This window comes from Microcaecilia unicolor, chromosome 10 (genome assembly GCF_901765095.1).
Source record: "Microcaecilia unicolor chromosome 10, aMicUni1.1, whole genome shotgun sequence".
Lineage (NCBI taxonomy): Eukaryota > Metazoa > Chordata > Amphibia > Gymnophiona > Siphonopidae > Microcaecilia > Microcaecilia unicolor.
The window spans coordinates 197043640-197066591 of record NC_044040.1 but is presented as its reverse complement, the minus strand read 5'-3'; the positions used below and the strand labels follow the sequence as shown (position 1 = coordinate 197066591).

Below are 22952 nucleotides of genomic sequence, written 5' to 3'. Positions count from 1 at the left end.
GGGTAGCTCTATAACGTTTTTTCCGCATTAAAGTCTATTTTACCTGCAAAAGTGCTTGTATAAAATTGTGCACATTCATGCAGAAAAGAGTACGCTTGCTTTTCCTCGACCTGCACGTAGGCGTTTCCAGGGTATAGGTGGGGTGGAAGTGGCATTCCACTGTCCGCGTGTTTTTTATAAACTATGTGGGTACACATGCACATCTGCACACTTTAACACCTTTTTTTTTTTCAGAGCAGGTGTAAAATCGTGCCTGGGCGTGTACGTGGCAGGTGTACCCGCCTAGGTCTAGTTCTATATTTGGCACGTAGAATCTAGGTGCATGTGATAGCGATGTCTAGGCATATTCTGTTAGACGTGTGTAAATTCATGCGCAATACATAGAATGCTCTTGGGCCGGGCAGACACGCCTAAATCTAGGTGTGTCCATTGTTGTAAATGCCCGCACCTACATCTACACACAGTGGTACAAATTTTGTAACAGCGCGCGTAGATGTGTCTGATAGGCCTGGCGCGCCCACAGCCCACTTCATAACTGCACTCCCATTTTGGCTGTGCGCGAGGGGATTTCAACTGTGTGCATCGGAATTTCCGCCTGTCGCTTTGCAGAATACGCCTAGCAAATGACGTGCGTGAATTCCTATTAAGGCCTATTATTGTTAATAATTGGTCCTTATCGGCCAATTAACAGCACTAAGTGGCGAGTAAAACAATTAAGGCGCCCGTCCATGCGCCATATACAGAATCCAGGGGATCGTTTATAAAATACATGCGTACACGTACATGTGGCCTTTATAAAAGAGGATTGAAATTGGTTCCCTGCTTTAAAATTACCCCCAATGAGAGTAATTTCCAAATGACATTTATCTCTTTGAAAATATGCCCACCCTCCCTGCAGATAAACGTATATGCTAATGGTTCTTTGAGTTTCGGTGGCTATAGTGTTGCTTTGTAGCTGCTATTTACGTCGACCGATTGCTCTGCCCTATCCAGTTAAAATGGCTCTGTCCCAGTGCAGCGTGCAAAGTTGTAGTTGATCAAACATAATCGTGCAACCTCCGTAACTATGTGCTTTGTATTTTTGAAAAATTTTTTGTTAGGTGCCTCAACGTACGACTTCCATATCACCTGCGCTGGTGAGAAAGAACTCTCCTGGAAATGGCAGTACACTGGGGAGCAGACTGGGAACGCAGCCGATAAGAGCCAGGTAGAAGAGATGGAACTGCAGAGCAATAGGAGAAATGGTCTCACAGTTTGCCTTTTCAGTCCAATATTCACCTCCAAACCAAGGGCCTGCTCAGGGGCACTAATTTTGTAACATTCCACCAGACATATAAGTTACACCAGTTTTCACTGAAACTTCACACACCCTGATATTTACCATGCAGAGTTTTGGGAAAATTCAAATGTAGAGTCATCAGTTCGAACCCTACTATGCATGGACTCCCAGGGCCGCCGAGAGTTAGAGCCAGGCCCGAGGCAAGGCTGCCGCCGTTCCTCAACTTGGGACGCACCCGGGGCACCCGTCCCCCTTGGGACGCAACTGCCACCCCCTCCCACTCGGGACGCAGCCGCCAGGTCCCCTCATCAGGACGCAGCTGATGGGCCCCCCCCCCACATCATGATGTAGCCGATGCCCCCCCACAGTTAGGATACAGCCACCGAGCCTAACCTGGAATACAGCCGCTGCTGCTGCTATGAGAGATCCCAACGCCAGGCCCCCCCCTTTGAGGCTGGGAGGAGCTGACGCACTGACGTGAGGAGCCCCGCCCCCTACGTTGGTGCATCTGCTCCTTCCCAGCCTCCAAGGGGGGCCCGGCACTGCAGCCTGTCTCTCACCTGCTCCAGTGTACCGGGACCAGTTCCCGATAGGAGCAGGAGAGAGACAGACCCCCGGTGCCGGGCCCAGGGAATTTTGCCCCTCCCCCGGCCCTCCTTTCGGTGGCCCTGTGGACTCCTAGGGGCCCTTTCACTAAGCTGTGTAAGCATCTATGCATGCCAAAATGGAGTTATTTCCCGGCTACCGCGTGGCTCTTGCGATAAGTTCATTTTTGGCGCGCGTCTGATACGTGCATCCAAAAAATAATTTTTATTTTGGAATGCTTGTATTGGGCGCGTGCCAAGTGGCATTTGTCGCGCTTAGGTCATTACCGCCCGCTTACCGCGTGAGACTTTACCACTAGGCCAATGGCTGGTGGTAAGGTCTCAGACCCAAAATGGACGCATGGCAATTTTCATTTTGCCGCACATCCATTTTATGCAAAAATTTTAAAAAGGCATTTTTTGCAGGTGTGCTGAAAAATGATTCTGCGTGCGCCCAAAACAGGTATCAACACTACTGCAGGCCATTTTTCAGTGCATCTTAGTAAAAAGACCCCCTAAAAAGGGGTGGATTTTGGGCTGTGTGGTACTGTAGGTGCCTGGGTTGCTTAGGATCCCTTTTACTGAAGCGTAGCCCACACCAACAGAATTAGAGCAGGGGGCTTCTTAGAATTTAGCGTAAAAGGACCCCCTTAGGCACCTAAATCTAGGAAAACAAATTGCAGGCCTGAACATAGGATCTTAAAATGTTGGTATGTAATGAAAGGCACTGAGCATTTTTTGGAACTTTATCCCCAAGGGTATGATACGAACTGAACAGGAAAAGATTCCAAATGTTTGACAAACAGTCTGCCATAATGATGATGAACTGTACAGCAGTCGCACCTTGGATTTACTGACTTAGACCACATTGTGGAGTTCTGTTCGTACTAGGACTCTTGTCATAAACCCTGAAAAACCTCTCCAAATCTGTCTCTCTTCTCCCCGTAGTAACCCTGACCTGCGCAGATCTGAACCTGTCGGAGAAAGCCCCATACAGAGGACCAGCAGCGGCAGCTCGTCCAGCTCCAGCACCCCTAGCTCTCAGCCCAGCTCCCAGGCCGGCTCCCAGCCTGGATCTCATGCTGGCTCTAGCGAACGCAATAGAGTTCAAGGTGAGAGGTTTAACTCTTCCATCTGCAAGATATTCCTGTGGAAAACATTTCCAGGAATGAAGGCTTCTAGTTCTTTGTGCTGTGTTCTTCTATTCATTAATCCACCCACGTACACTGACTCAAAGAGAATTTTTGTGTGTAGGAGGAATGTTTTTTTTTTTTTTTGCGACCTTTTCTACCTCGTAGGTATGCCGCTAGTGCACCAGGATGTGTCAGAATGAATTGGACAATAAAATCTTCTCCTCACATACACACGACATTGTCTGCCTATGCTTTAAGATCTCCAGCTGCCCCGAAAGACTTTTCTTAATCAGTTGAATCATTGCACATATTATATCAGGTCGGATGAACCTCCTGCAACCTCTTTCAAATCCCCGGTTCAGCTTGCAGATGTGCAACATAAATTTTCTCTGACATTCAGCGTCTGCTTTCATCTTGTTCAAACTTCATTCTGATTCTGAAAAATAAAAAGAATCAGGATTTACTCATACAGCATTCAATCTGTGTCTAAGCTGTCTGTGGGTCCACCGCCTACATTCTAACTGTGAGGTGGGCTGCAGCCTGCCCAGCTGTGTAGAAATGTTAATTCTGATGTTTGCAAAAGTTTTCAACTGGTGGCACACATCTGCAGTTCTTCCCATCCAGACCGGAGCAGACAGAGAGCTGAGTTGAGCTGTGAAATGGTGTAGATAAATTGTAAACACAAGCTGTGAACAGCCCTCACCCAGAGTGAGATTTGAGGCCTGTCCCATTTTCACTCTGATTGCCCAAACTCCCCTCCTTTGTTTATGCTGGGCTTGCATTTTGTGTGCAGAAGTTCAGATATCCATAATCTGCCATCAGAGTGTGACCCTATGCAATATCGCAGGGTACTTCTGTGTCAGAGCTGTAACAGAGTCAAAACTCACAGGTCTTATAGCATGTGTAGGCAGGGCCGCCGAGAGAGGGGGGGCAGGGGGGACGAAATTCCCCGGGCCTCCAAGGGGGGCCCGGTGCTGCAGTCCCACCCACCCTCCATCGTTGACCATCTGCCACCGGGCCGGGCCCCCTGCATTGAAATCACAGCGCCTCTCACCTCCATGTGAAAGCGCTGCAGGCAGCAGGGTAGCAGATCACTTCCCTTCGGGCCTCCTTCCCTCCCTGTGTCCGGCCCTCGCGGAATTTACGTCAGTAGAGGGCGGGACACAGGGAGGGAAGGAGGCCCAAAGGGAGGCGATCTGCTGCCTGCAGCGCTTTCACACGGAGCTGAGAGGCACTGTGATTTCAATGCAGGGGGCCCGGCCCGGTGGCGGACAGAGGGGGGCGGGTGCAGGGAGGAGCGGCGACCTCGGGGGGGGGGGGGGGGGGGGGGGGGTGGGGGGGGGGGCTTGCCCCGGCCCCGGCCCCGGCCCCGGCCCAGTCTCTCGGCGGCCCTGTGTAGAGGTACAGAATGTCAGGATTTAGGTCTGGAAATGCTTCTTTATTTGTAACTTAGAAACTGGGATGCTTCTAGTTCTGTAGCATTAATAACGATTGGCTCCTCAGGCATCCGGCAGCATAACCCACCATAAATTGTTTGTTTGCTCTAAAAATTCTATTGATTACAGCAGTAATGGCATGTTAGTTCGGCTGTCGTTTAAGACATTCTCTAAGAAATCAGATTTTAATGATGTTCAGTATAACAGAATCATTAAAACATCCCCCTAATTCTGTAATCTTATGGCCCGATATTCAGACCACGGGGGACAGCACACACAAATGCCGCGATCGGTGCTAACCAAAGAAAGGACTGCTATTTAGATGGCCCAGTTTGGCTGCTAAACTTAACCAGCCAGATCACGGGATATAGCCGGTTAGCCGCTATGCGCTAACTGTGAAAATTTAGCGGAGTTAACCTGCTGTCACACGCTGAATATTAGTGGTTAGCCGGCTAAATGCTATTTAACCAGCCAGGAACCGGTTAGCGCTTAAATATAAGCGCCGTTTGTCTGCTATGATTCTAGAATACTAGCTATGCTTATGAATGTAGCAATCACATCAGTAAGTTCTGGTTGGGTTCTAAGAACTATAGGCGTGTTCGGTAAACTGCGCCTAGATTTAGGCACGGTTTATAGAATTCACCGAGCCAGTTTACAGAATGCAGCTAGCGGCCATGCCTGCGTCTAACCCCAGGCGCGTCCGTGTACGCCAAGTAAAACCTGGTGTAAATACCGGCAGCTAAGTTAGGCATGGAGCAGGTGTATTCTGTAACCATCCATGTAGATTTTCGGAGTACCGATGGTCCAACCATTCCACACCCATGGCCACGCCCCCTTTTTTTAAAACCATGGGCATTAGAATTTACGTGCACCGCTGTACAGAGAATTTTTTTTTTGTTACATTTGTACCCCGCGCTTTCCCACTCATGGCAGGCTCAATGCGGCTTACATGGGGCAATGGAGGGTTAAGTGACTTGCCCAGAGTCACAAGGAGCTGCCTGTGCCTGAAGTGGGAATCGAACTCAGTTCCCCAGGACCAGAGTCCACCACCCTAACCACTAGGCCACTCCTCCACTGTTGCTACTATTTGAGATTCTACATGGAATGTTGCTATTCCACTAGCAACATTCCATGTAGAAGTCGGCCCTTGCAGATCACCAATGTGGCCGTGCAGGCTTCTGCTTCTGTGAGTCTGACGTCCTGCACGTATGTGCAGGACATCAGACTCACAGAAACAGAAGCCTGCGCAGCCTTCTACATGGAATGTTGCTAGTGGAATAGCAACATTCCATGTAGAATCTCCAATAGTAGCAACATTCCATGTAGAATCTCCAATAGTATCTATTTTATTTTTGTTACATTTGTACTCTGCGCTTTCCCACTCATGGCAGGCTCAATGCGGCTTACATGGGGCAATGGAGGGTTAAGTGACTTGCCCAGAGTCACAAGGAGCTGCCTGTGCCTGAAGTGGGAATCGAACTCAGTTCCTCAGTTCCCCAGGAGCAAAGTCCACCACCCTAACCACTAGGCCACTCCTCCACATAGAATATGCCTGGCAAGTTGTAATTCATGCCAATTAGTATCAATAATTGTTTGTTAAATGGCAATTATCAGTGCTGATGGGCTTGTTAAGTACTTCAATTGCACGTGCAAGTCCAGAATACGACGGGATTTTCGCAGATGCAACTTTGGTTGTGCTGAATAGAATCCGGGGGTAAGTGCTATTCTGCAAGCTTAACATGCAACCTGCATAGCACGCAACTGCGAGGGGGTGGAGCATGAGTGGGTAACTTATACGATACTATACTCTTATCAGCCTGATTCTCTGAATGATGCACAAATTTACGTGCACAAAATTGCACGCTATTCTGAGATGTGTGCACAACTATTAGTGCCAATGATGGCACGCCAACAATTATTGGCGTTAATTGACAACAGTTTGGATTTACGTGCCTATCTTTCTGCAGTGACGCCGAGAGACTGGGCCGGGCCCGCGCTGCCCCCCCCCCAGGTCGTGGTTGTCGCCGCCCCACTCCGTCCACCACCAGGCGGGGGCCCCCCTGAATTAAAATCATAGCGCCTCACCTCGACCTCGCTCCGTGTGAAAGAAGCGCAGCAGCGGCAGTCTGCAGATCGCCTCCCTTTGGGCCTTCCCTCCCTGTGTCCCGCCCTCCTTTACCTTAGTGTGCTGCCCTGGTGGTCTAGTGACCTCTTCGGGGCGGGAAAGAGCCCCCTCTTTCCTGCCCGGCACATCTGCAGACTGCCAGTGCCTCTTCAAAATGGCTGCAAGGTCACTGCTTGAATTCTCGGCAGCCATTTTGAATCGGCGCCGGGAGCAAGGGAGGGTCTACAGCTGTGCTGGGTAGGAAAGAGGGGTCTCTTTCCTGCCCAGAAGAGGCCACTAGACCACCAGGGCACTATAATAAGGTGCAGGAGGGGAGGGCTAGTGAATGGACTCGTGGGTGGAGGGAGGCTAGAAAATTGGGGAAGGGACATACATGGGGGGAGAGAGAGGGAATCTGGCTTTATTTGGGGGGGGGGGTCAAAGTGACAAGGGCAGGGTGTGTTGGATTATTTGTAGTAAATAATTAGCAGATTTTAGTACACACAGCTTCAGCTTTAGAAATGTTAATTTCTTTCTTCATCTCTCTCTCATTCACCCCTGAATAATTCACTGCTGAGTCACTTTAAAGTTGAAGTAACAAAACATCTGTTTACTCACAGTTTGTAGTTAGATTATAATCAGACAGGCTTATATATACATATTACTATACATTTGTATTATCAGCTCCTTCCATGTGCTTAGATGGTAATGGATGCTCACACCACCATAGATCCTCTCAGGTTAGGAGAGATCATGAGCTCCATGTGCTCCATGTGCTGCATGTGCAGTGTCTGAACCCCCACAGGAAGTTGCATAGCTATGTGACCTCTCTAAGTAATTCACATCAGAGGTCACAGAGTAATCACAGAGAAATAATAGGTGACAGGCAATGCATGTAAAATACAATTACATTCCAACAAACCCCTTCTCATGCATAACTGTCATGCAATTATTTATTCATACAAAGTCCAAGCTTTATACGCAGATTCACAAAATGTTCTCTGGGTAACGGTTTGGTCATGATGTCAGCTGTCATCTCACTGGTGTGACAATAGTGTAGACTGATGACCCCTTCTTTCACCAACTCTCGCACGTTGTGGTATTTCGTTGCGATGTGCTTGGTGCGTGACTGAACCTTGTCATTCTGTGACAGTCGGATGCAGCTCTGATTATCTTCCATTATCTGGATTGGTCTTTTTTCAGCTATTCCAAAATCCAGCAAAAGTTTTTCAATCCACATCAGTTCTCTGCACGCTTCCGATACGGCCACGTATTCAGCTTCTGTAGAAGACAAACTCACAATACTTTGTTTATGACTGGCCCATGAAATTTGTACATTTCCATACATAAACACATATCCACTTGTGGATTTATAATCAGAATGATCCCCTGCCCAATCTGAATCACAGTAACATATTAGTTTTGGATTACTATTGGCTGAAATCTTTAATTTACAATCAATGGTACCCTTTAAATACCTTACCATCCTTTTAACTGCAGTCCAATCTGATTTGGTAGGTGAGCTGACCCTTCTGCTCAAAATTCCTACTGCATTTGCTATATCAGCCCTGTATGTGGTAGCTAGATATAAAAGCTTACCTATGGCTGATCTATATTGGATGTTATCTGGTAAAGGTTCTCTTACTGTTTCATCCTTCAGAAAATCAGTGATCATGGGAGTGCTTACAACTTGGGCATCTTTCATACCTAAACTTTCAATAAGCTCATTTATTTTCTGCTTCTGGCTTAGAAGATAAGAACCATCATTTTGTTTCTCAATTTCTATACCAAGATAGTATGACACATTACCAAGTTCTTTTATCTCAACATTCTGATTTAAACACTTTACAATGTCCTTGTACTCTTGCTCACTTTTGCTTGCAATGAGCAGATCATCAACAAAAGCTAAAATGTATGCATATTGTCCATTTGTGCACCTAGTGTACAAACATTTATCTGCTTCACCTTGTTTAAATCCTAAATTTGTCAATATTTCATGCAATTTTTCATTCCAACATTTTGCACTTTGCTTTAATCCGTAAAGACCTTTGTTTAATTTACACACTAGCTGTCTTTGTTTTGTATTTATGAAACCTGTTGGTTGTTCCATGTACAAGTCTTCAGTTATTTCTCCATGAAGAAATGCTGTTTTCACATCAATGTGTTTGACTTGCATGCCTTTTGAGACTGCAATGCTCAGAAGTGTTCTTATTGTCGTGTGTTTCACTACAGGTGCAAACACTTCATCAAAATCTTCTCCATATTTTTGAAGATATCCCTTTGCCACTAATCTGGCTTTATACCTTTCCACTTTTCCTTGTGCATTCCTTTTTAACTTGAATACCCATTTGCATCCTATAGCTTTCTTGCCAGGAGGTAATTTTGTAAGAATCCAAGTATTATTTTTATCCAATGCATCAATTTCTTCTTGTGCAGCTTTATGCCATTCAGCAGCTTCTTCTGCTGGCATTTTCTCAATCTCATCCCATGTTAAGGGCTCTTGAGCTTCTGCTGACTTTGTTAGGTAAGACAGTCTTGGGGGTGGAACACCTTTGTTTTCCCTGGATGAGCGTCTGACAACAGGTTGGTCTGACCTTTCTGCATCCTCTATATCTGAGAGTCCTTCTCCAATTGATTCCCCTTCTCCAACTGTACTGTCTTCTTCAATGATCCTTTCTGTGTCTGCTTCCTCTGCCTGTTCCTCGTTAGATACAGATGAGTTGCTTTCAGACATCTGCCTTGGTATGGCATTTATATACACTGGCATGTCTATTATGGTTCTAGTTTCATATTCTGGATGATAAGGCTCATCTGGGATAATCCAGCCTTTATCAACCCTTTTGTTTTCATCAAAACATGTAACATGTCTTATGCCAACAATGCCAGTTTTCAGATTCAAAATTCTATATCCTTTGTGTCCTGGAGCATAGCCAACTAAAATGCCCCTTTCTGTTGTGGAATCCAGCTTATGCCTTCTTTGCTTTGGTACATGAGCATATGCTGTACTTCCAAATGTTCTTATGTGTGACAGGTTTGGCTTCCTACCATGCCATGTCTCATGTGGTGTGCGCTCAGCGCCTTTAGTTGGCATTCTGTTTTGTAGGTACACTGCTGTGAGAATGGCTTCCCCCCATAGTCTTTTAGGGAGATTGCTATCTGACAGCATACATCTGGTCATTTCCACAAGTGACCTAAATTTTCTCTCTGCAACAGAATTTTGCTCTGGTGTATAAGCTACTGTTGTGATATGCTGAATGCCTTCTTGTTCTAGAAATGTGCGCATGCTTTGTGAAGTGAACTCACCACCATTGTCGGTCTGAAGAACCTTTGGTTTTCTTTCAAATTTATTGCTCACCATGGCTACGTATTTCTTCAGCATGTCTGTGACTTGACTTTTCTCTTTCAGCAAATAGGCCACACAATATCTAGAGAAATCATCCAAGAATATTAGCACAAATCTGTTATTTCCCAATGATGGGATATTAAACGGTCCACATAAGTCACTGTGTATTAAGTCCAGCACTTTATTACTCCTATTTCCTGTGTATGCAGGAAATGAGGGTCTCACACCTTTTTGAGTAACACAGTCTATGCATTTCTCCATTTTACCAGCATCTGCACTTATCTGAATGCCGGTGGCCAGTTGCTTACTGTAAAGATCCTGGATCACCTTAGAATCACGATGTCCCAGGCGGCGGTGCCAGATTTCCAGACTACATTTACCATCATTCTTCCTTACTTGCGCCATATGTGAGGCTTCACCTGAAATGTTCAGCTTATAAACATCATTATGCATAAAAGCTTCAGCATACACTTCATCATTTTTAGAGATTGTGCACTTACTGTTTTCAAAATGAATCACAAATCCCTTCTTATCTAATGTAGATACACTAAGCATATTGCAAACTGCTTGGGGAATATACAAGACATCACTTACAGGAATTTCTTTAACTTCATTAGACACTTTGCATTTTAAGAATCCAATACCTTTTGCTTGGATCTTAGCAGTCCCTGCGTTTGCAGTTTTAAGAATACCTTCCTCTGGACACATTTCCTGAAAGAAATCCTTACAATTGGTTAAATGGCATGTGCTCCCTGAATCCAAAATCCAAGTACTTTCATTTGAATTATTATTTACCATAGTCAAAGATTTTTCTGTCATTAGAAAGCCCTTGTGTTTATCTTTGTCCTTCATACATTTCCTGGTTTGAAAATTCTTTAGTTCCATTGGCTTAGGTGAGCTAGAGGGAGTGTTTTGTGTTTCCTTACACCATTTAGATACATGTCCCTCCTTTCCACATGAGTAGCAAATCAGCTTGCCCTTGGGTGGAGTTTTCCCATAGCTCCGCCTTCCTCTGTTCTTTGCCAAGAAATTTGTTTCATTTCTCTCTGACTTGCTTTGAGAACACATCTCCTCAGAATCATTTATTATGCATTCCTGCCTTAGTTTTGATGTTGTCTGTTCAAAAGATTGCCCTTCAATGGCCTCATTTACAGACCTAAAAACATCAAACTTCTTTGATAGTGAGGTAAAAAGAAATGCTCTTTTCAATGCATCACACATGGGAATTCCAGAAAGTTCTAGCTTTTGAAATGAAGACATAAGATGCATAATGTGATCATTACATTTACTTTTATCCCTTAATTTGGTTTCATTCAACTCTGCCAGCCAAATTGGTTGCTGCTTTGCATATGTAGTTGCATACATAGTTCTCAGTTTATATAAAATGTCCTTTGGTGTATCTTTTCCCTCCACTAATATGGCTTGTTTCTCTGAGAGAGCTTCCAAAAGCATGCACTTCACATAATAGTTTGCATTGTCCCATTCAGCCATATTTTCAGCTGTTCTGTCTTGGTCTAAGCATATATTTAATCCTTTTGCTCGAAGGAGACATATGAATCTTAATTCCCACTGCTGATAATTAAACTCAGTTAATTTTGGCACCTTGAGAGAATAGAAAAATGGTGAATTTCCTCCCTCAGCCATTTTCTTAGCCTTCTGTCTGCTGTGTGGGGGGAGAGAGAGACAGACTGAATCTTTCCTTTAAAACTTAAGAGAAAAATGTGGCCTTTTTTTCTGCCTGGTAATATTTCTCTTCTTTTTCAATTCCTGGCCCCTGGGCCCATAACCCTTTTGTTGGATTATTTGTAGTAAATAATTAGCAGATTTTAGTACACACAGCTTCAGCTTTAGAAATGTTAATTTCTTTCTTCATCTCTCTCTCATTCACCCCTGAATAATTCACTGCTGAGTCACTTTAAAGTTGAAGTAACAAAACCTCTGTTTACTCACAGTTTGTAGTTAGATTATAATCAGACAGGCTTATATATACATATTACTATACATTTGTATTATCAGCTCCTTCCATGTGCTTAGATGGTAATGGATGCTCACACCACCATAGATCCTCTCAGGTTAGGAGAGATCATGAGCTCCATGTGCTCCATGTGCTGCATGTGCAGTGTCTGAACCCCCACAGGAAGTTGCATAGCTATGTGACCTCTCTAAGTAATTCACATCAGAGGTCACAGAGTAATCACAGAGAAATAATAGGTGACAGGCAATGCATGTAAAATACAATTACATTCCAACAGGGTGGGGGTATTCAGGGCCACCGAGAGGGAGGGCAGGGGGGACAAAATTCCCCGGGGGCCCGGCGCTGGGGTCAGGCCGCCGGCGCTGCAGTCCCCGGTCTCACCTGCCTGCCTCCTCGGCTCCGGGCCCACTGCATTCGAAGTGGCAGTCACAGATCGCCTCCCTTCGGGCCTTCCCTCCCTATGTCCCGCCCTCGCGGAAACCGGAAGTTACATCAGATGAGGGCGGGACACGGAGGGAAGGCTAGAAAAGAGGCAATCTACGACTGCCGCTTTGAATGCAGGGGGCCCGGAGCCGTGAAGGCAGGCAGGTGAGACTGGGGACTGCAGCGGCGGGGGGGAGCGACGGGGCGGCAGGGGGTGGAGGCGGGGCACCCTTGCCCCAGGCCCAGCCTAGTCTCTTCGCGGCCCTGGGGGTATGACATGAGGTGGGGTGAGACACAGGGCTGGGTACGTGTCCTCTTTTTCCTTAGGGCAAATATGATAACCCCAGTTAAGCACTACTTTGAATACTATATGTTTGCGCATATCTGAGTGTGTTCATTTCTACCTGGTTATACTAGTATTCTGTAAAGGAAAGTGGATTCCTTTTATAAAATCCAATTCCACCTACCACATGTACAGGCTGCCGAAATAGTGAAAGAAACAGCTTTGTTCTGACTCTGATTCTCATTGTTACATCTACCAACAGGACTCACGAAACCCGAAGGCTCGCCCGTCCTATCTCATGAGATTTCCAAGGTCAAACAGGAAGACAGCAGAGACATGTCACGGTCCAGTCGACCTGCTGTGAGTCTAAAGTGTCCTGTTCAAAGCCATCATTTGTTCGGCAGCTGTGAACTTAGTCAAATAAATAAAAAAAATGCCACATTTAGCTAGAGAATAAGGGAAATACAGTGAACCCTGGCTGTGGAGCTCCCTGGAGAAACATTTGCTGTAATTACGCCTGCAGCTTTGAAACTTCTGTAGAAGGGAATGATCTACTGAGACCGTGTATGCACTGCAATCTGCGTCTCTTGACAATTTTAAGCTCCCTGTTGAAATTACACTGCATTTTTGATGTAGTCCTGGTGCACTGAAGTCACCGCCAGGATGTTGATTTAAAAATGCTTTGCCATTTGCACATCCGGGGTTAGACGTGAAAGCCAGGAGCAGTTTTACGGTGAAGATATGCCGTTCTTACAAAATTCTAGATAGTGGGGAGATCCCAATGATTAAGCACGAGTACGTCTGAATTTTAGAGGAAAGGCCTCGAGGAGCCCCTAGCTTAACTCAGCTTCAGGGGCTGGACTTCTTCATCATTGGCCTGAAAACCTCCATTGGATCTAAACAGTATTGTGTATTAAAGCACTTTACCTTGCTCAGCTTAAATAGTTAGATCAACTTCCCTTGAAAACAACTAAACTCACACCAGAATATACTTAGCTTTGTCTGGTGACTTATAGGGTCTGTGCCAGAGCCGGTGGTGGGAGGAGGGGCTGGTGGTTGGGAGGCGGGGATAGTGCTGGGCAGACTTATACGGTCTGTGCCAGAGCCAGTGGTGGGAAGCGGGACTGGTGGTTGAGAGGCGGGGATAGTGCTGGGCAGACTTATACGGTCTGTGCCAGAGCCGGTGGAGGGAGGCGGGACTGGTGGTTGGGAGATGGAGATGGTGCTGGGCAGACTTATACGGTCTGTGCCAGAGCCGGTGGTGGGAGGCGGGACTGGTGGTTGGGAGGCGGGGATAGTGCTGGGCAGACTTGTACGGTCTGTTCCCTGAAAAGGACAGGTACAAATCAAGGTCAGGTATACACAAAAAGTAGCACATATGAGTTTATTTTGTTGGGCAGACTGGATGGACCGCGCAGGTCTTTTTTTGCCGTCATCTACTATGTTACTATGTTACAATGTGTGGTTTAACTTGCGAATTCTTTATACACGTGGCCTACGTGTTTAGTCGTTTTCAAGAGAAGTTTATCTAACTATTTAAGCTGAGCAAAGTGCTTTACTGTTTAGATCCAGTGGAGGTTTTCAGGCCAATGATGAAGAAGTCCAGCCCCTGAAGCTTGAGTTAAGCTCGGGGCTCCTCAAGGCCTTTCCTCTAAAATTCAGACGTACTCATGCTTAATCATTGGGATCTCCCCCACTGTCTAGAATTTTGTTTGCATCAATAGGGAGACCACCTCCAGTTCCATTTAGTAGATATGCCGTTCTTAGACATTGTCTCAACGGCGGCCGCATGCATGGAGAATGGGATTTGCAGAACCTTTTTTAAATGTGTTTCGGTGGCCTGTGCCCAAGGATAATTCTGCTACAGGCTTTCTCTTTAATTTGTTTGATATTTACAGCTTATAAAACTGCACAGGATGTCGGGATCAGCGTGATAATTTAAATGCGCGCTCTCTCTTGTATGGACTGAAAAAAAGAATTGCAAGCATTGAACTAACCATTTCAATTCTTTTTTTTTTCCCTTTTACCCCGCTTGCTCTTCCTCCTGGCTTTTTCCTGTCCTGAACTGTTTCCTCCTCTGGTGCTGACTAATCTTCCCTCACACACAGAGTTATAAGAAAGCTGTAGATGAGGTTAGTGTGATCATTTCTCAAGTGGCCATGCCTTTCCTAGATTGACTAGCCAGTGGCGTTCCTAGGGGGGCTGGCACCCGGGGCTGATCGCCGATTCGCCCCGCCCCCCGGGTGCAGCGCCCCCCCCCCCCCCCCCGATGCAGCTCGGACCCCCCCCGGCGAAAGGACACCCCCGCAAAGGAACCCCGGCGGCCGGGGGGGGGGGGGGTGCCGCGCGCGCCTGTCCTCCGTTGTTCCATGCTTCTTCTCTACCCCGGAACAGGAATTAACCGCCCCCACCTAGGAACGCCACTGTGACTAGCTATAATCAAACATATAAACGGCGAGTGACCGTACTCACTCGCAAATGTGCAGTAGAGACTTCCCTGTCTGTCCCGCCCCCGCGTCAATACGTGATGATGGGGGGGGCGGGACAGAGAGGGAAACTGCGCGAAGGGGGCGAACCGCCGAGGTCACCACCGCTAACCCCCCCCCCCGAGGTCGCTGCCACTGGTACCCCCCCCCCCCCCCCCCCCCGGAGTCGCTGCTGCCGCCACCCCTCCACCCGGCCGTCTCTTCGCTATTCAACTTACATCTCCGCAGCAGGCAGATCAGCTGAGCTGCCGTTGGCCTTCCTTCCCTGCCTGTGTCCCGCCCTCGCTGACGTTACGTCACACGAGGGCGAGACACAGGCAGAGAAGGAAGGCCGACGGGAGCTCAGCTGATCTCTGCCTGCTGCGGAGATGTAAGTTGAATAGCGAAGAGACGGGCCGGGTGGAGGGGCGGGGGGGATGGGGGGCGGCGACCCACTAGCCCGTTTTAACGGGCTCAACGGCTAGTTTAATATTAATCCACACATTGTTGGTCTCAGAGCTGATAGTGCTCTGCACACTGGAGATCTGTAAAGAATTCTTATGTCGGCTGACTGACTTCAAAGAATCCACTTTGAATGCATCTGCACAAAATTGATGGAAGAGCCAGTGTTTGCTCATCTTTGTAACAAATAGTCTTATTGGTGTTCTAGTACTGAGAGGCAGACACAATGATTCAGAATTTAACTGGAGCGTGGACCAGTAGGTTACAGTAGCTGCCTCGGATTTGCTGCATTGTTTTATTAAGTTACATAGTTTCTTGGTAATATTACTCACTAGAGTCTTGTCTTCCTCCAGGCCAGGGATGGTAAACTGTTGTGGCCGTTATCACAGACAGCTCTGGGTGTTAGGAGAGCCAACCTCTGCAAATTAGCCTGTGTCGCCAATCAAACGTCCGGGGTCTAATTTTATAATGCATTTTCTGCACGGAAAGAAGCATATTTTGCACACTGAAAATGACTTTTATAAAATCATGCAAGCGAATGCGTGCATTAAAAGGTGTATGCACGGAAAGGGTGTGCATATTTTTATGCGATCTGTTCACAGGCATTCATGAAGGCTTCGTTTCGGCGGAGGTGGAGTTGCAAAGAATGCGTCTATTTTAAACAAAGTAGTACCCAAAAGTGAACTATAAGTGATCTGTTTACTCACTTCAAACAGAAGGAAAAAGACCTCATACATCGCAAAGAAATCCAACCGGCACTGTCGATGACAGGTCCGAATAATCAGCTTTTAGCAAATGTTGTAGTCATGGGTCAAAAAAATCTCCTCCCTCAACCAAAGTCTTTTAACACATTTATTATTCTTGCTGTCTTCAGTGCAAAACTTCTAACTTTGCATTCACTTTATGCGAAAATGATTCAAAATCCTTGACGTTCATAGTTTCTCCTTAAAATAACAGCAGCACCGGCATTGCAAAAAAGAGACACTTGTCTTCAAACTGAGACCCCCAACAGGTACCCATTTCGCCATTGCTTGTTGGGGGGATCCACAAAGAGTCACTTCCAGTACTTGCTCTGACATCCTCACTCCGCTGCCGATACAATACATTTACATACCTGTGAAGGTTAGTTCTGTAATCCTGGTGCCCACATTTATTGACGCATTGCACGCATAAATGTATAGAATATACTAGTTCTTGTGTGCAAAAATATACAGTTACCTGTGCTTAGGTCCCTTGCCCTCACCCTCTTCCTTACCCGCTTAACCTATATAGCACACATTTGCAAGGGAGCATATACATGGGCAAAGTTACCAGTCTATTTATTTATTTATTAATCATCATCACATGATCTTTGCCACAATATCACTCTATTTGTCATACCAGAATTGACGATCGCCATCACGGTACTATGTAAGCCACATTGAGCCTGCAAATAGGTGGAAAAATGTGGGATACAAATGCAACAAAATAAATAAAGTGGGTTCAATGCATCAGTGCCGTAGCGAGGGCTAATGGCACCCGGGGCGGGTCGCTGCTGCGCACCCCCCACCCCGGGTGCAGCACGGCGCGACCCCCCCTTCTGCGGCGCACCCCCCCCCCCCCCCCCGGACCGCATTCTTACCTGCGGGAGGGCCGATCCGCCCCGAGTGCATGTCACTCGGAGCTGCGTCGGCCCCGCTGGTTCCCTGCTCTCTCTGCCCCGGAACAGGAAGTAACCTGTTCCGGGCCAGAGGGAGCAGGGAACCAGCGGGGCCGGCACCCCCCGAGCGCGTGCACCCAGGGCGGACCGCCCCTCCCGCCCCCCCCTTCCTACGCCACTGCAATGCGTACAAGACCAGAGCACAACGTGAAACAAACAGCACGAATGTTGAACCCGCAGTATATAACAATATTCACCCTCCCAAGCCATCCACATCCTCCCTCTCTCCCCCTCGTAGGCTCTATGTGAACAGACCAAACCAAAATAAGTCAGTCATTAAGGAGCCTAGAGGCCTGAGTGAGGACCAAAAAGGCTCCCACACACAACAGAGCCTCTTGCCAGCCACCAAGGCCATATCGGAGAACTTTTGACGCTCCAAAGACACTTCCTGAATCATCAAAGATCTCCACTGTGAGAGTGTAGGCAGACCCGCTGATAGCCAGTGTAGCAATATACATTTCTTGCCTACTAAAAGACCTCACTTTACAAAACCCACATATCCCTTTGGGGCAGGACGAGAGCAGTCCAGCAGATCAAATAACATGAGACCCGCTGCCCGGCCACCGCCCACCAAAAATCCTGCACTTTTGGGCAAGCCCAAAACATATGACCCAGGGTAGCTGGACGCTGATCACACTTAAGACACACATCATCCACCCAAAGAGTGGCCAGCAATGCACAATGAGGGGATATGCATAAGCACAAAAGAAATTTATACTTTATTTTAAAAACTTATAACCTGCTTTAGACCTAAGCGGCTACCATAAAAACATACATAAAAGATACCAAACAATCTTTAATACAGGTCCATCAAATGCGCTGCTACAATCTTTCACTGTTATTCAGGGCCGCCGAGAGACTAGGCTGGGCCCGGGGCAAGGGCGCCCCACCTCCGCCCCCTCGCCACTGCCGCTCCCCCGTCGCTCTCCCCGCCACTGACACCCTCTGTCGCTCCCCCCACCGCTGCAGTCCCCGGTCTCACCTGCCCGCCTCCTCAGCTCCGGGCCCCCTGCATTCAAAGCGGCAGTCGCAGATCTCCTCTCTTCTGGCCTTCCCTCCCTGTGTCCCGCCCTTGTCTGATGTAACTTCCAGTTTCCGCAAGGGCGGGACGCAGGGAGGAAAGGCCAGAAGAGAGGAGATCTGCGACTGCCGCTTCGAATGCAGGGGGCCCGGAGCTGAGGAGGCAGGCAGGTGAGACCGGGGACTGCAGCGCTGGCGGCCTGACCCCGGCGCCGGGCCCCCCTTGGAGGCCCAGACCCGGAGAATTTTGTCCCCCCTGCCCCCTCCTCTCGGCAGCCCTGCTGTTATTACTCTGGTGCCACCATCAAGCAGTGAAAAATGCCTGAACAGAAAGCTGGGTTTTCAGTCATTTATTAAATTGCAAAACACTGGAGCATAAACGCAGGTAATCTGGCAAAGCCTTCCACATCACAGGCCCCGCTATCGAAAATGCAGATGCCCTCGTTGTATCGTAACGTGTGGTCACCACCAAATGCAAGGCCAACTGCATCGCAGAGTCGGATCTTAAACCTCAGTAGAAAAAAAAGCTTAACAGCCTGCAAATACCACGGTACCCTACCATACACAGACTGATGGAGAATGCACAAGATTGTATACTGTATTCTGAATCTTATAGGCAGCCGATGCAGCTGTTTTAAAACCAGAGTAATGTGTTCCCACTTCGAAACTGCAGCGCCTTAACCCTAGCAGTCGATATACCTAAATAAAGAGAATTACAATAATCCACTTTTGATAGCACCATACTTTGCAGAGCACTCCGACAATCTGTCAAAGTCAACTTCGGCTTCAATTGATTTAACAGGCACAACTTATGTAAGTTATTTAAGTGTTGCCATACTGGGACAGACCGAAGGTCCATCAAGCCCAGTATCCTGTTTCCTGCAGTGGCCAATGCAGGTCACAAGTACCTGGCAAGATCCCAAAACAGTAAAAACAGTTTTTATGCTGCGTATCCTTGAAATAAGCAGTGGAGTTTCCCAAGACCATCCTAATAATGGCTTATGGACTTTTAGGAAATTATCCAAACCTTTTTTTAAACCCTGCTAAGCTAACTCAATCTGAAGGTTTTAGTGTCCTTTGCTTTGCAAATCACTGTACCTTCTAAATTAAAAAAAGCACACTATGAAGCAGTATGGACAGGGATAGTAACATAACGGGTGGATATGAGATTCTTCTAAACAAGCTAGTCTCCATAACAACAATGAATCAAAATACCTGTCAGGCTGATCTTGGTAAAAAGGAAACTTGAATCTGAAGGTTTTAGTGTCCTTTGCTGTGCCTTCTAAATTAAAAAAAAAAAAAAGCAGTCTGGACAGCGATAGTAGCGTGCATAGAATTGAACAGTACCGCATAAATATCGATATGATTAAGAAAATGCGATATTAAAGCGCTCATTACACCTGTTATAGAATACCGTTCAGCGTAGGGTTACCATATGTCCGGTTTTACCCAGACATGTCCTCTTCTTGAGAACACGGCCGGGCATCCAGGTGGGTTTTGCCGGCCTGTCCAGTCGTCCGGTTGGCAAGCGGGCGTCCTATCATCCCCTTCCCTCCTTTACCTTAGTGTGGTGCCCTGGTGGTCTAGTCACCTCTTTCCTGCCTGGCGCGTCTGCAGAGGATGGGTTGTGTTATAGTTTAGTATTGTGAACCTGAAAGTGAAAATATTGCTGTGAGCTGCACCAAAGTAAATAAGTTCAAAGGGTCTTAATGTTTTTTTCCCCATAGACACAGAATGGGAGGAAAAGCCTCAGTGAATCAGACCCTAAAGCCAGTTGTACCAATCAGATGTCGGTGCAAACCAGCTTAGGCCACAATGGACTTGAGAATCTGGCCAAAATAGTCAACGCAGGGAAATGAAAGCTTGTGCAAGGAGGAATTTATCTGACTCTGTTCCTATCACTGCATAATCACTCTCCAAGATAGGGAACACCGGCTGCTGTTCACGCCGCAAATAACAGCAGTACTTGAGCATTGCAGAGCACATGCCAAAAGGCTGACGGGTGATCTACAACTGCCCTTTGCTCATATTACCCAACTGTTTTCCATAGAAAACCTAAGGGAAAACACCTTAAGCTATGCCCGTGCCAAACCTGTTTAAGGAATTATTATATTGCTGGGTTAAGCAATAGAAATGGATCTTGTTACACTGTGCAAGAGGGACACTTTTCTCTAGCAGTCCTTACAGATGGTATTAAAAATGCATGCAGGAAGCCAAATGTAGGTAAAATGACTTCTTAAAGCAACAAAGACAACGTGTTGTTCTGAGTTTGCAGATTGGAAGGAGTTTGAGAAGAGCTGGGAGGCCAATGCTTCGAGAGGCTGCCAACTCATTGCACTTAGCCCTTCTTGTTAAGGCCCCTACTGACCTGCGTTGATTCAAACTAGTGGTGTAGCTACGTGGGCCCCCGTAGATTTGGCCCTGGACCCCCCTGCGGACGACCCTCTCGACCCCACCTCCCGCCGCCAACACGCCGCTGCCGTCACCGTCACCGTCACCTACCTATGCTGGCGGGGGACCCCAACCCCCGCCAACCGAGGTCCTCTTCTTCCGGCGCAAGGCTTCGTTCTGTTTCTGTGAGTCTGATGTCCTGTGAGTATCAACTTGGGCTCTGGACCCCCCTCCCGCCGAAGTCTGGCTACGCCCCTGGTTCAAACTGGAGACTTAGAAGTGAAAGGACTTGAACTCTTCAGATTGTTTCCTTGAGCTGGGCTGAAACCCAGAAATTACCCTCAGTCTTAAACTGGGCACCACAGTGTTGGCACCTCGATACTGCGAGCTGAGCTCTAATTCTTTAATACATGGAGGCATATTTTCAAAGCATTTAGACTTAGAAAGTTACATAGAGGTGTATTTTCAAAGCGCTTAGACTTAGTCTAAGTGCTTTGAAAATACGCCTCATAGTAACCTATGGAACTTTGTAAGTCTAAGTGCTTTGAAAATGAGCCCCATAGTCCCATAATAGATGACGACAGATAAAAACCTGTACGATCCATCCAGTCTGCCCAACAAGATATACCTATAGCATAAGGTATGATGTGATACTATATATATATATGTGATCTTGATTTGTCCTTGCCATTTTCAGCTACAGAACGTAGACGTCTGCCCGGCACTGGCCTTGTACTCCAACTTCTTAGTTGTCATCGAAGTCCCACTCGAACCCATCCAAATCTATCCAGCCACAATCAGGGCACAGACCATAGAAGTCTGACCGGCACTTGCCTTGTTCTCCAGCTACCAAAGCCAAATCTGTCCAGTTATGAACAGGGCACACACCGCAGGTCTGCCTGCCACTGGCCTTGTTCTCCAGCTACAGAAGCTGAAATCTGTCCAGTCACGATCAGGGCACTGACTGAAGAAGTTGCTTCCCAGTTACTGGTGTTAATGGCATCTGGGCGCCAAAACTCTATTATAAAATACTAGGATAAGGTGTCATCATGGCATAGCTACATTTTGGTTCCCCCACGTACGCCATGTCAATGGCAAGCATAAACAGGTGAGCCGAAGTGCATAACTTGTAGTATTATATGAATTGCGTGTGTAAGTTGAAGACACGCCCATCCCCCTCCCATGCTGCATCTATATGTACACCCCCTTGCAGTTACATGCTAAGGCACTTATGTGCTCTATTATAAACGCTAAAAGATCATCCCGAACCTTCCTCAACCTCCACTTCCCTAATTGCAAGGGCTTGAAATACAAGACGCTACACGCATCAACCTTTTCTCACATGAGCGCGCAACTTAAGAACGATCTACTAGCAAGCTTCCTTCCACAAATTATTGAAGACCCATCTTTTTGAAAAAATTTACGGAAAGAGCCAAAACACATAAAGTCCACACTCTCTGTTCATAAATGCATCATACATCCACTTCTGAACTCTCATCCCCCGTAATCTCACATCACTCATACCTTTACTCACAGAAATATGTATACCATATGTCTTCGTGTCTTAATATTGCCCTTTAAGCTTCCCATTGTCTCCTTCCAATGTTTCAAGGTTTGTGTTCCATTGTTATATTCCTCAACGATACTTCGATTGTCTCGCATAACTCTGCACAATGTAATCCATAACCAAGTTGTATCAAATTGTATTTCCATTATTCATATCACATTGTAAGCCACACTGAGCCCGCAAAAAGGTGGGAAAATGTGGGATACAAATGCAATAAATAAATAAATAACAACTGAACTTGCCCAGTTGCATCTATCCCACTAGCAGTCAAACTGATGGAGAGCATCGTGACCAAACAGAGTACTGACTACATGAATGAGTTCTCACTACTACATGAATCACAATCGGGATTTCGCCCCCTCCATCGTACCGAAACTGTGCTAGTCACTCTCCTGGCCAAATTCAAGCAGGAAATAGCTACAGGCAAAAGCATACTTCTCCTCCAATTCGATATGTCGAGCGCATTCAATATGGTAAACCACTACATATTACTAAGACTCTTAGATTACTTCTGGATTGGTGGAAATATACTTAGCTGGATCGAGGGTTTTCTAACCACCAGAACATACCAAGTGAAATCAAACTCAAACATATCACCACCTTGGAAAGCAGACTGTGGAGTACCCCAAGGATCACCACTATCACCAATACTTTTCAACATAACGATGATCCCACTGGCCAACTCCTTATCAAAGCAAGGCCTTAATCCGTTCATCTGTGCAGACGATGTCACAATATTCATTCCCTTTAGACATGATGTAACAGAAATTACCAACGAAATCAAACTC

General features: G+C 46.7%; 1 protein-coding gene across 3 annotated transcripts in view; it reads left to right on the top strand.

The window, feature by feature from the left end:
* The window catches only part of TNIK (TRAF2 and NCK interacting kinase), a 450083-nt gene that overhangs the window by 376165 nt on the left and 50966 nt on the right, over nucleotides 1-22952 (top strand). For 2 of the 3 annotated variants that reach the window (XM_030217218.1, XM_030217216.1), the window contains exons 18-21: nucleotides 1101-1207; nucleotides 2812-2975; nucleotides 12823-12920; nucleotides 14669-14692. In XM_030217218.1, the coding sequence (XP_030073078.1) occupies nucleotides 1101-1207; nucleotides 2812-2975; nucleotides 12823-12920; nucleotides 14669-14692 (393 nt within the window). The remainder of the gene's footprint in view (nucleotides 1-1100; nucleotides 1208-2811; nucleotides 2976-12822; nucleotides 12921-14668; nucleotides 14693-22952) is intronic. The other variant, XM_030217217.1, reaches the window with a different exon arrangement.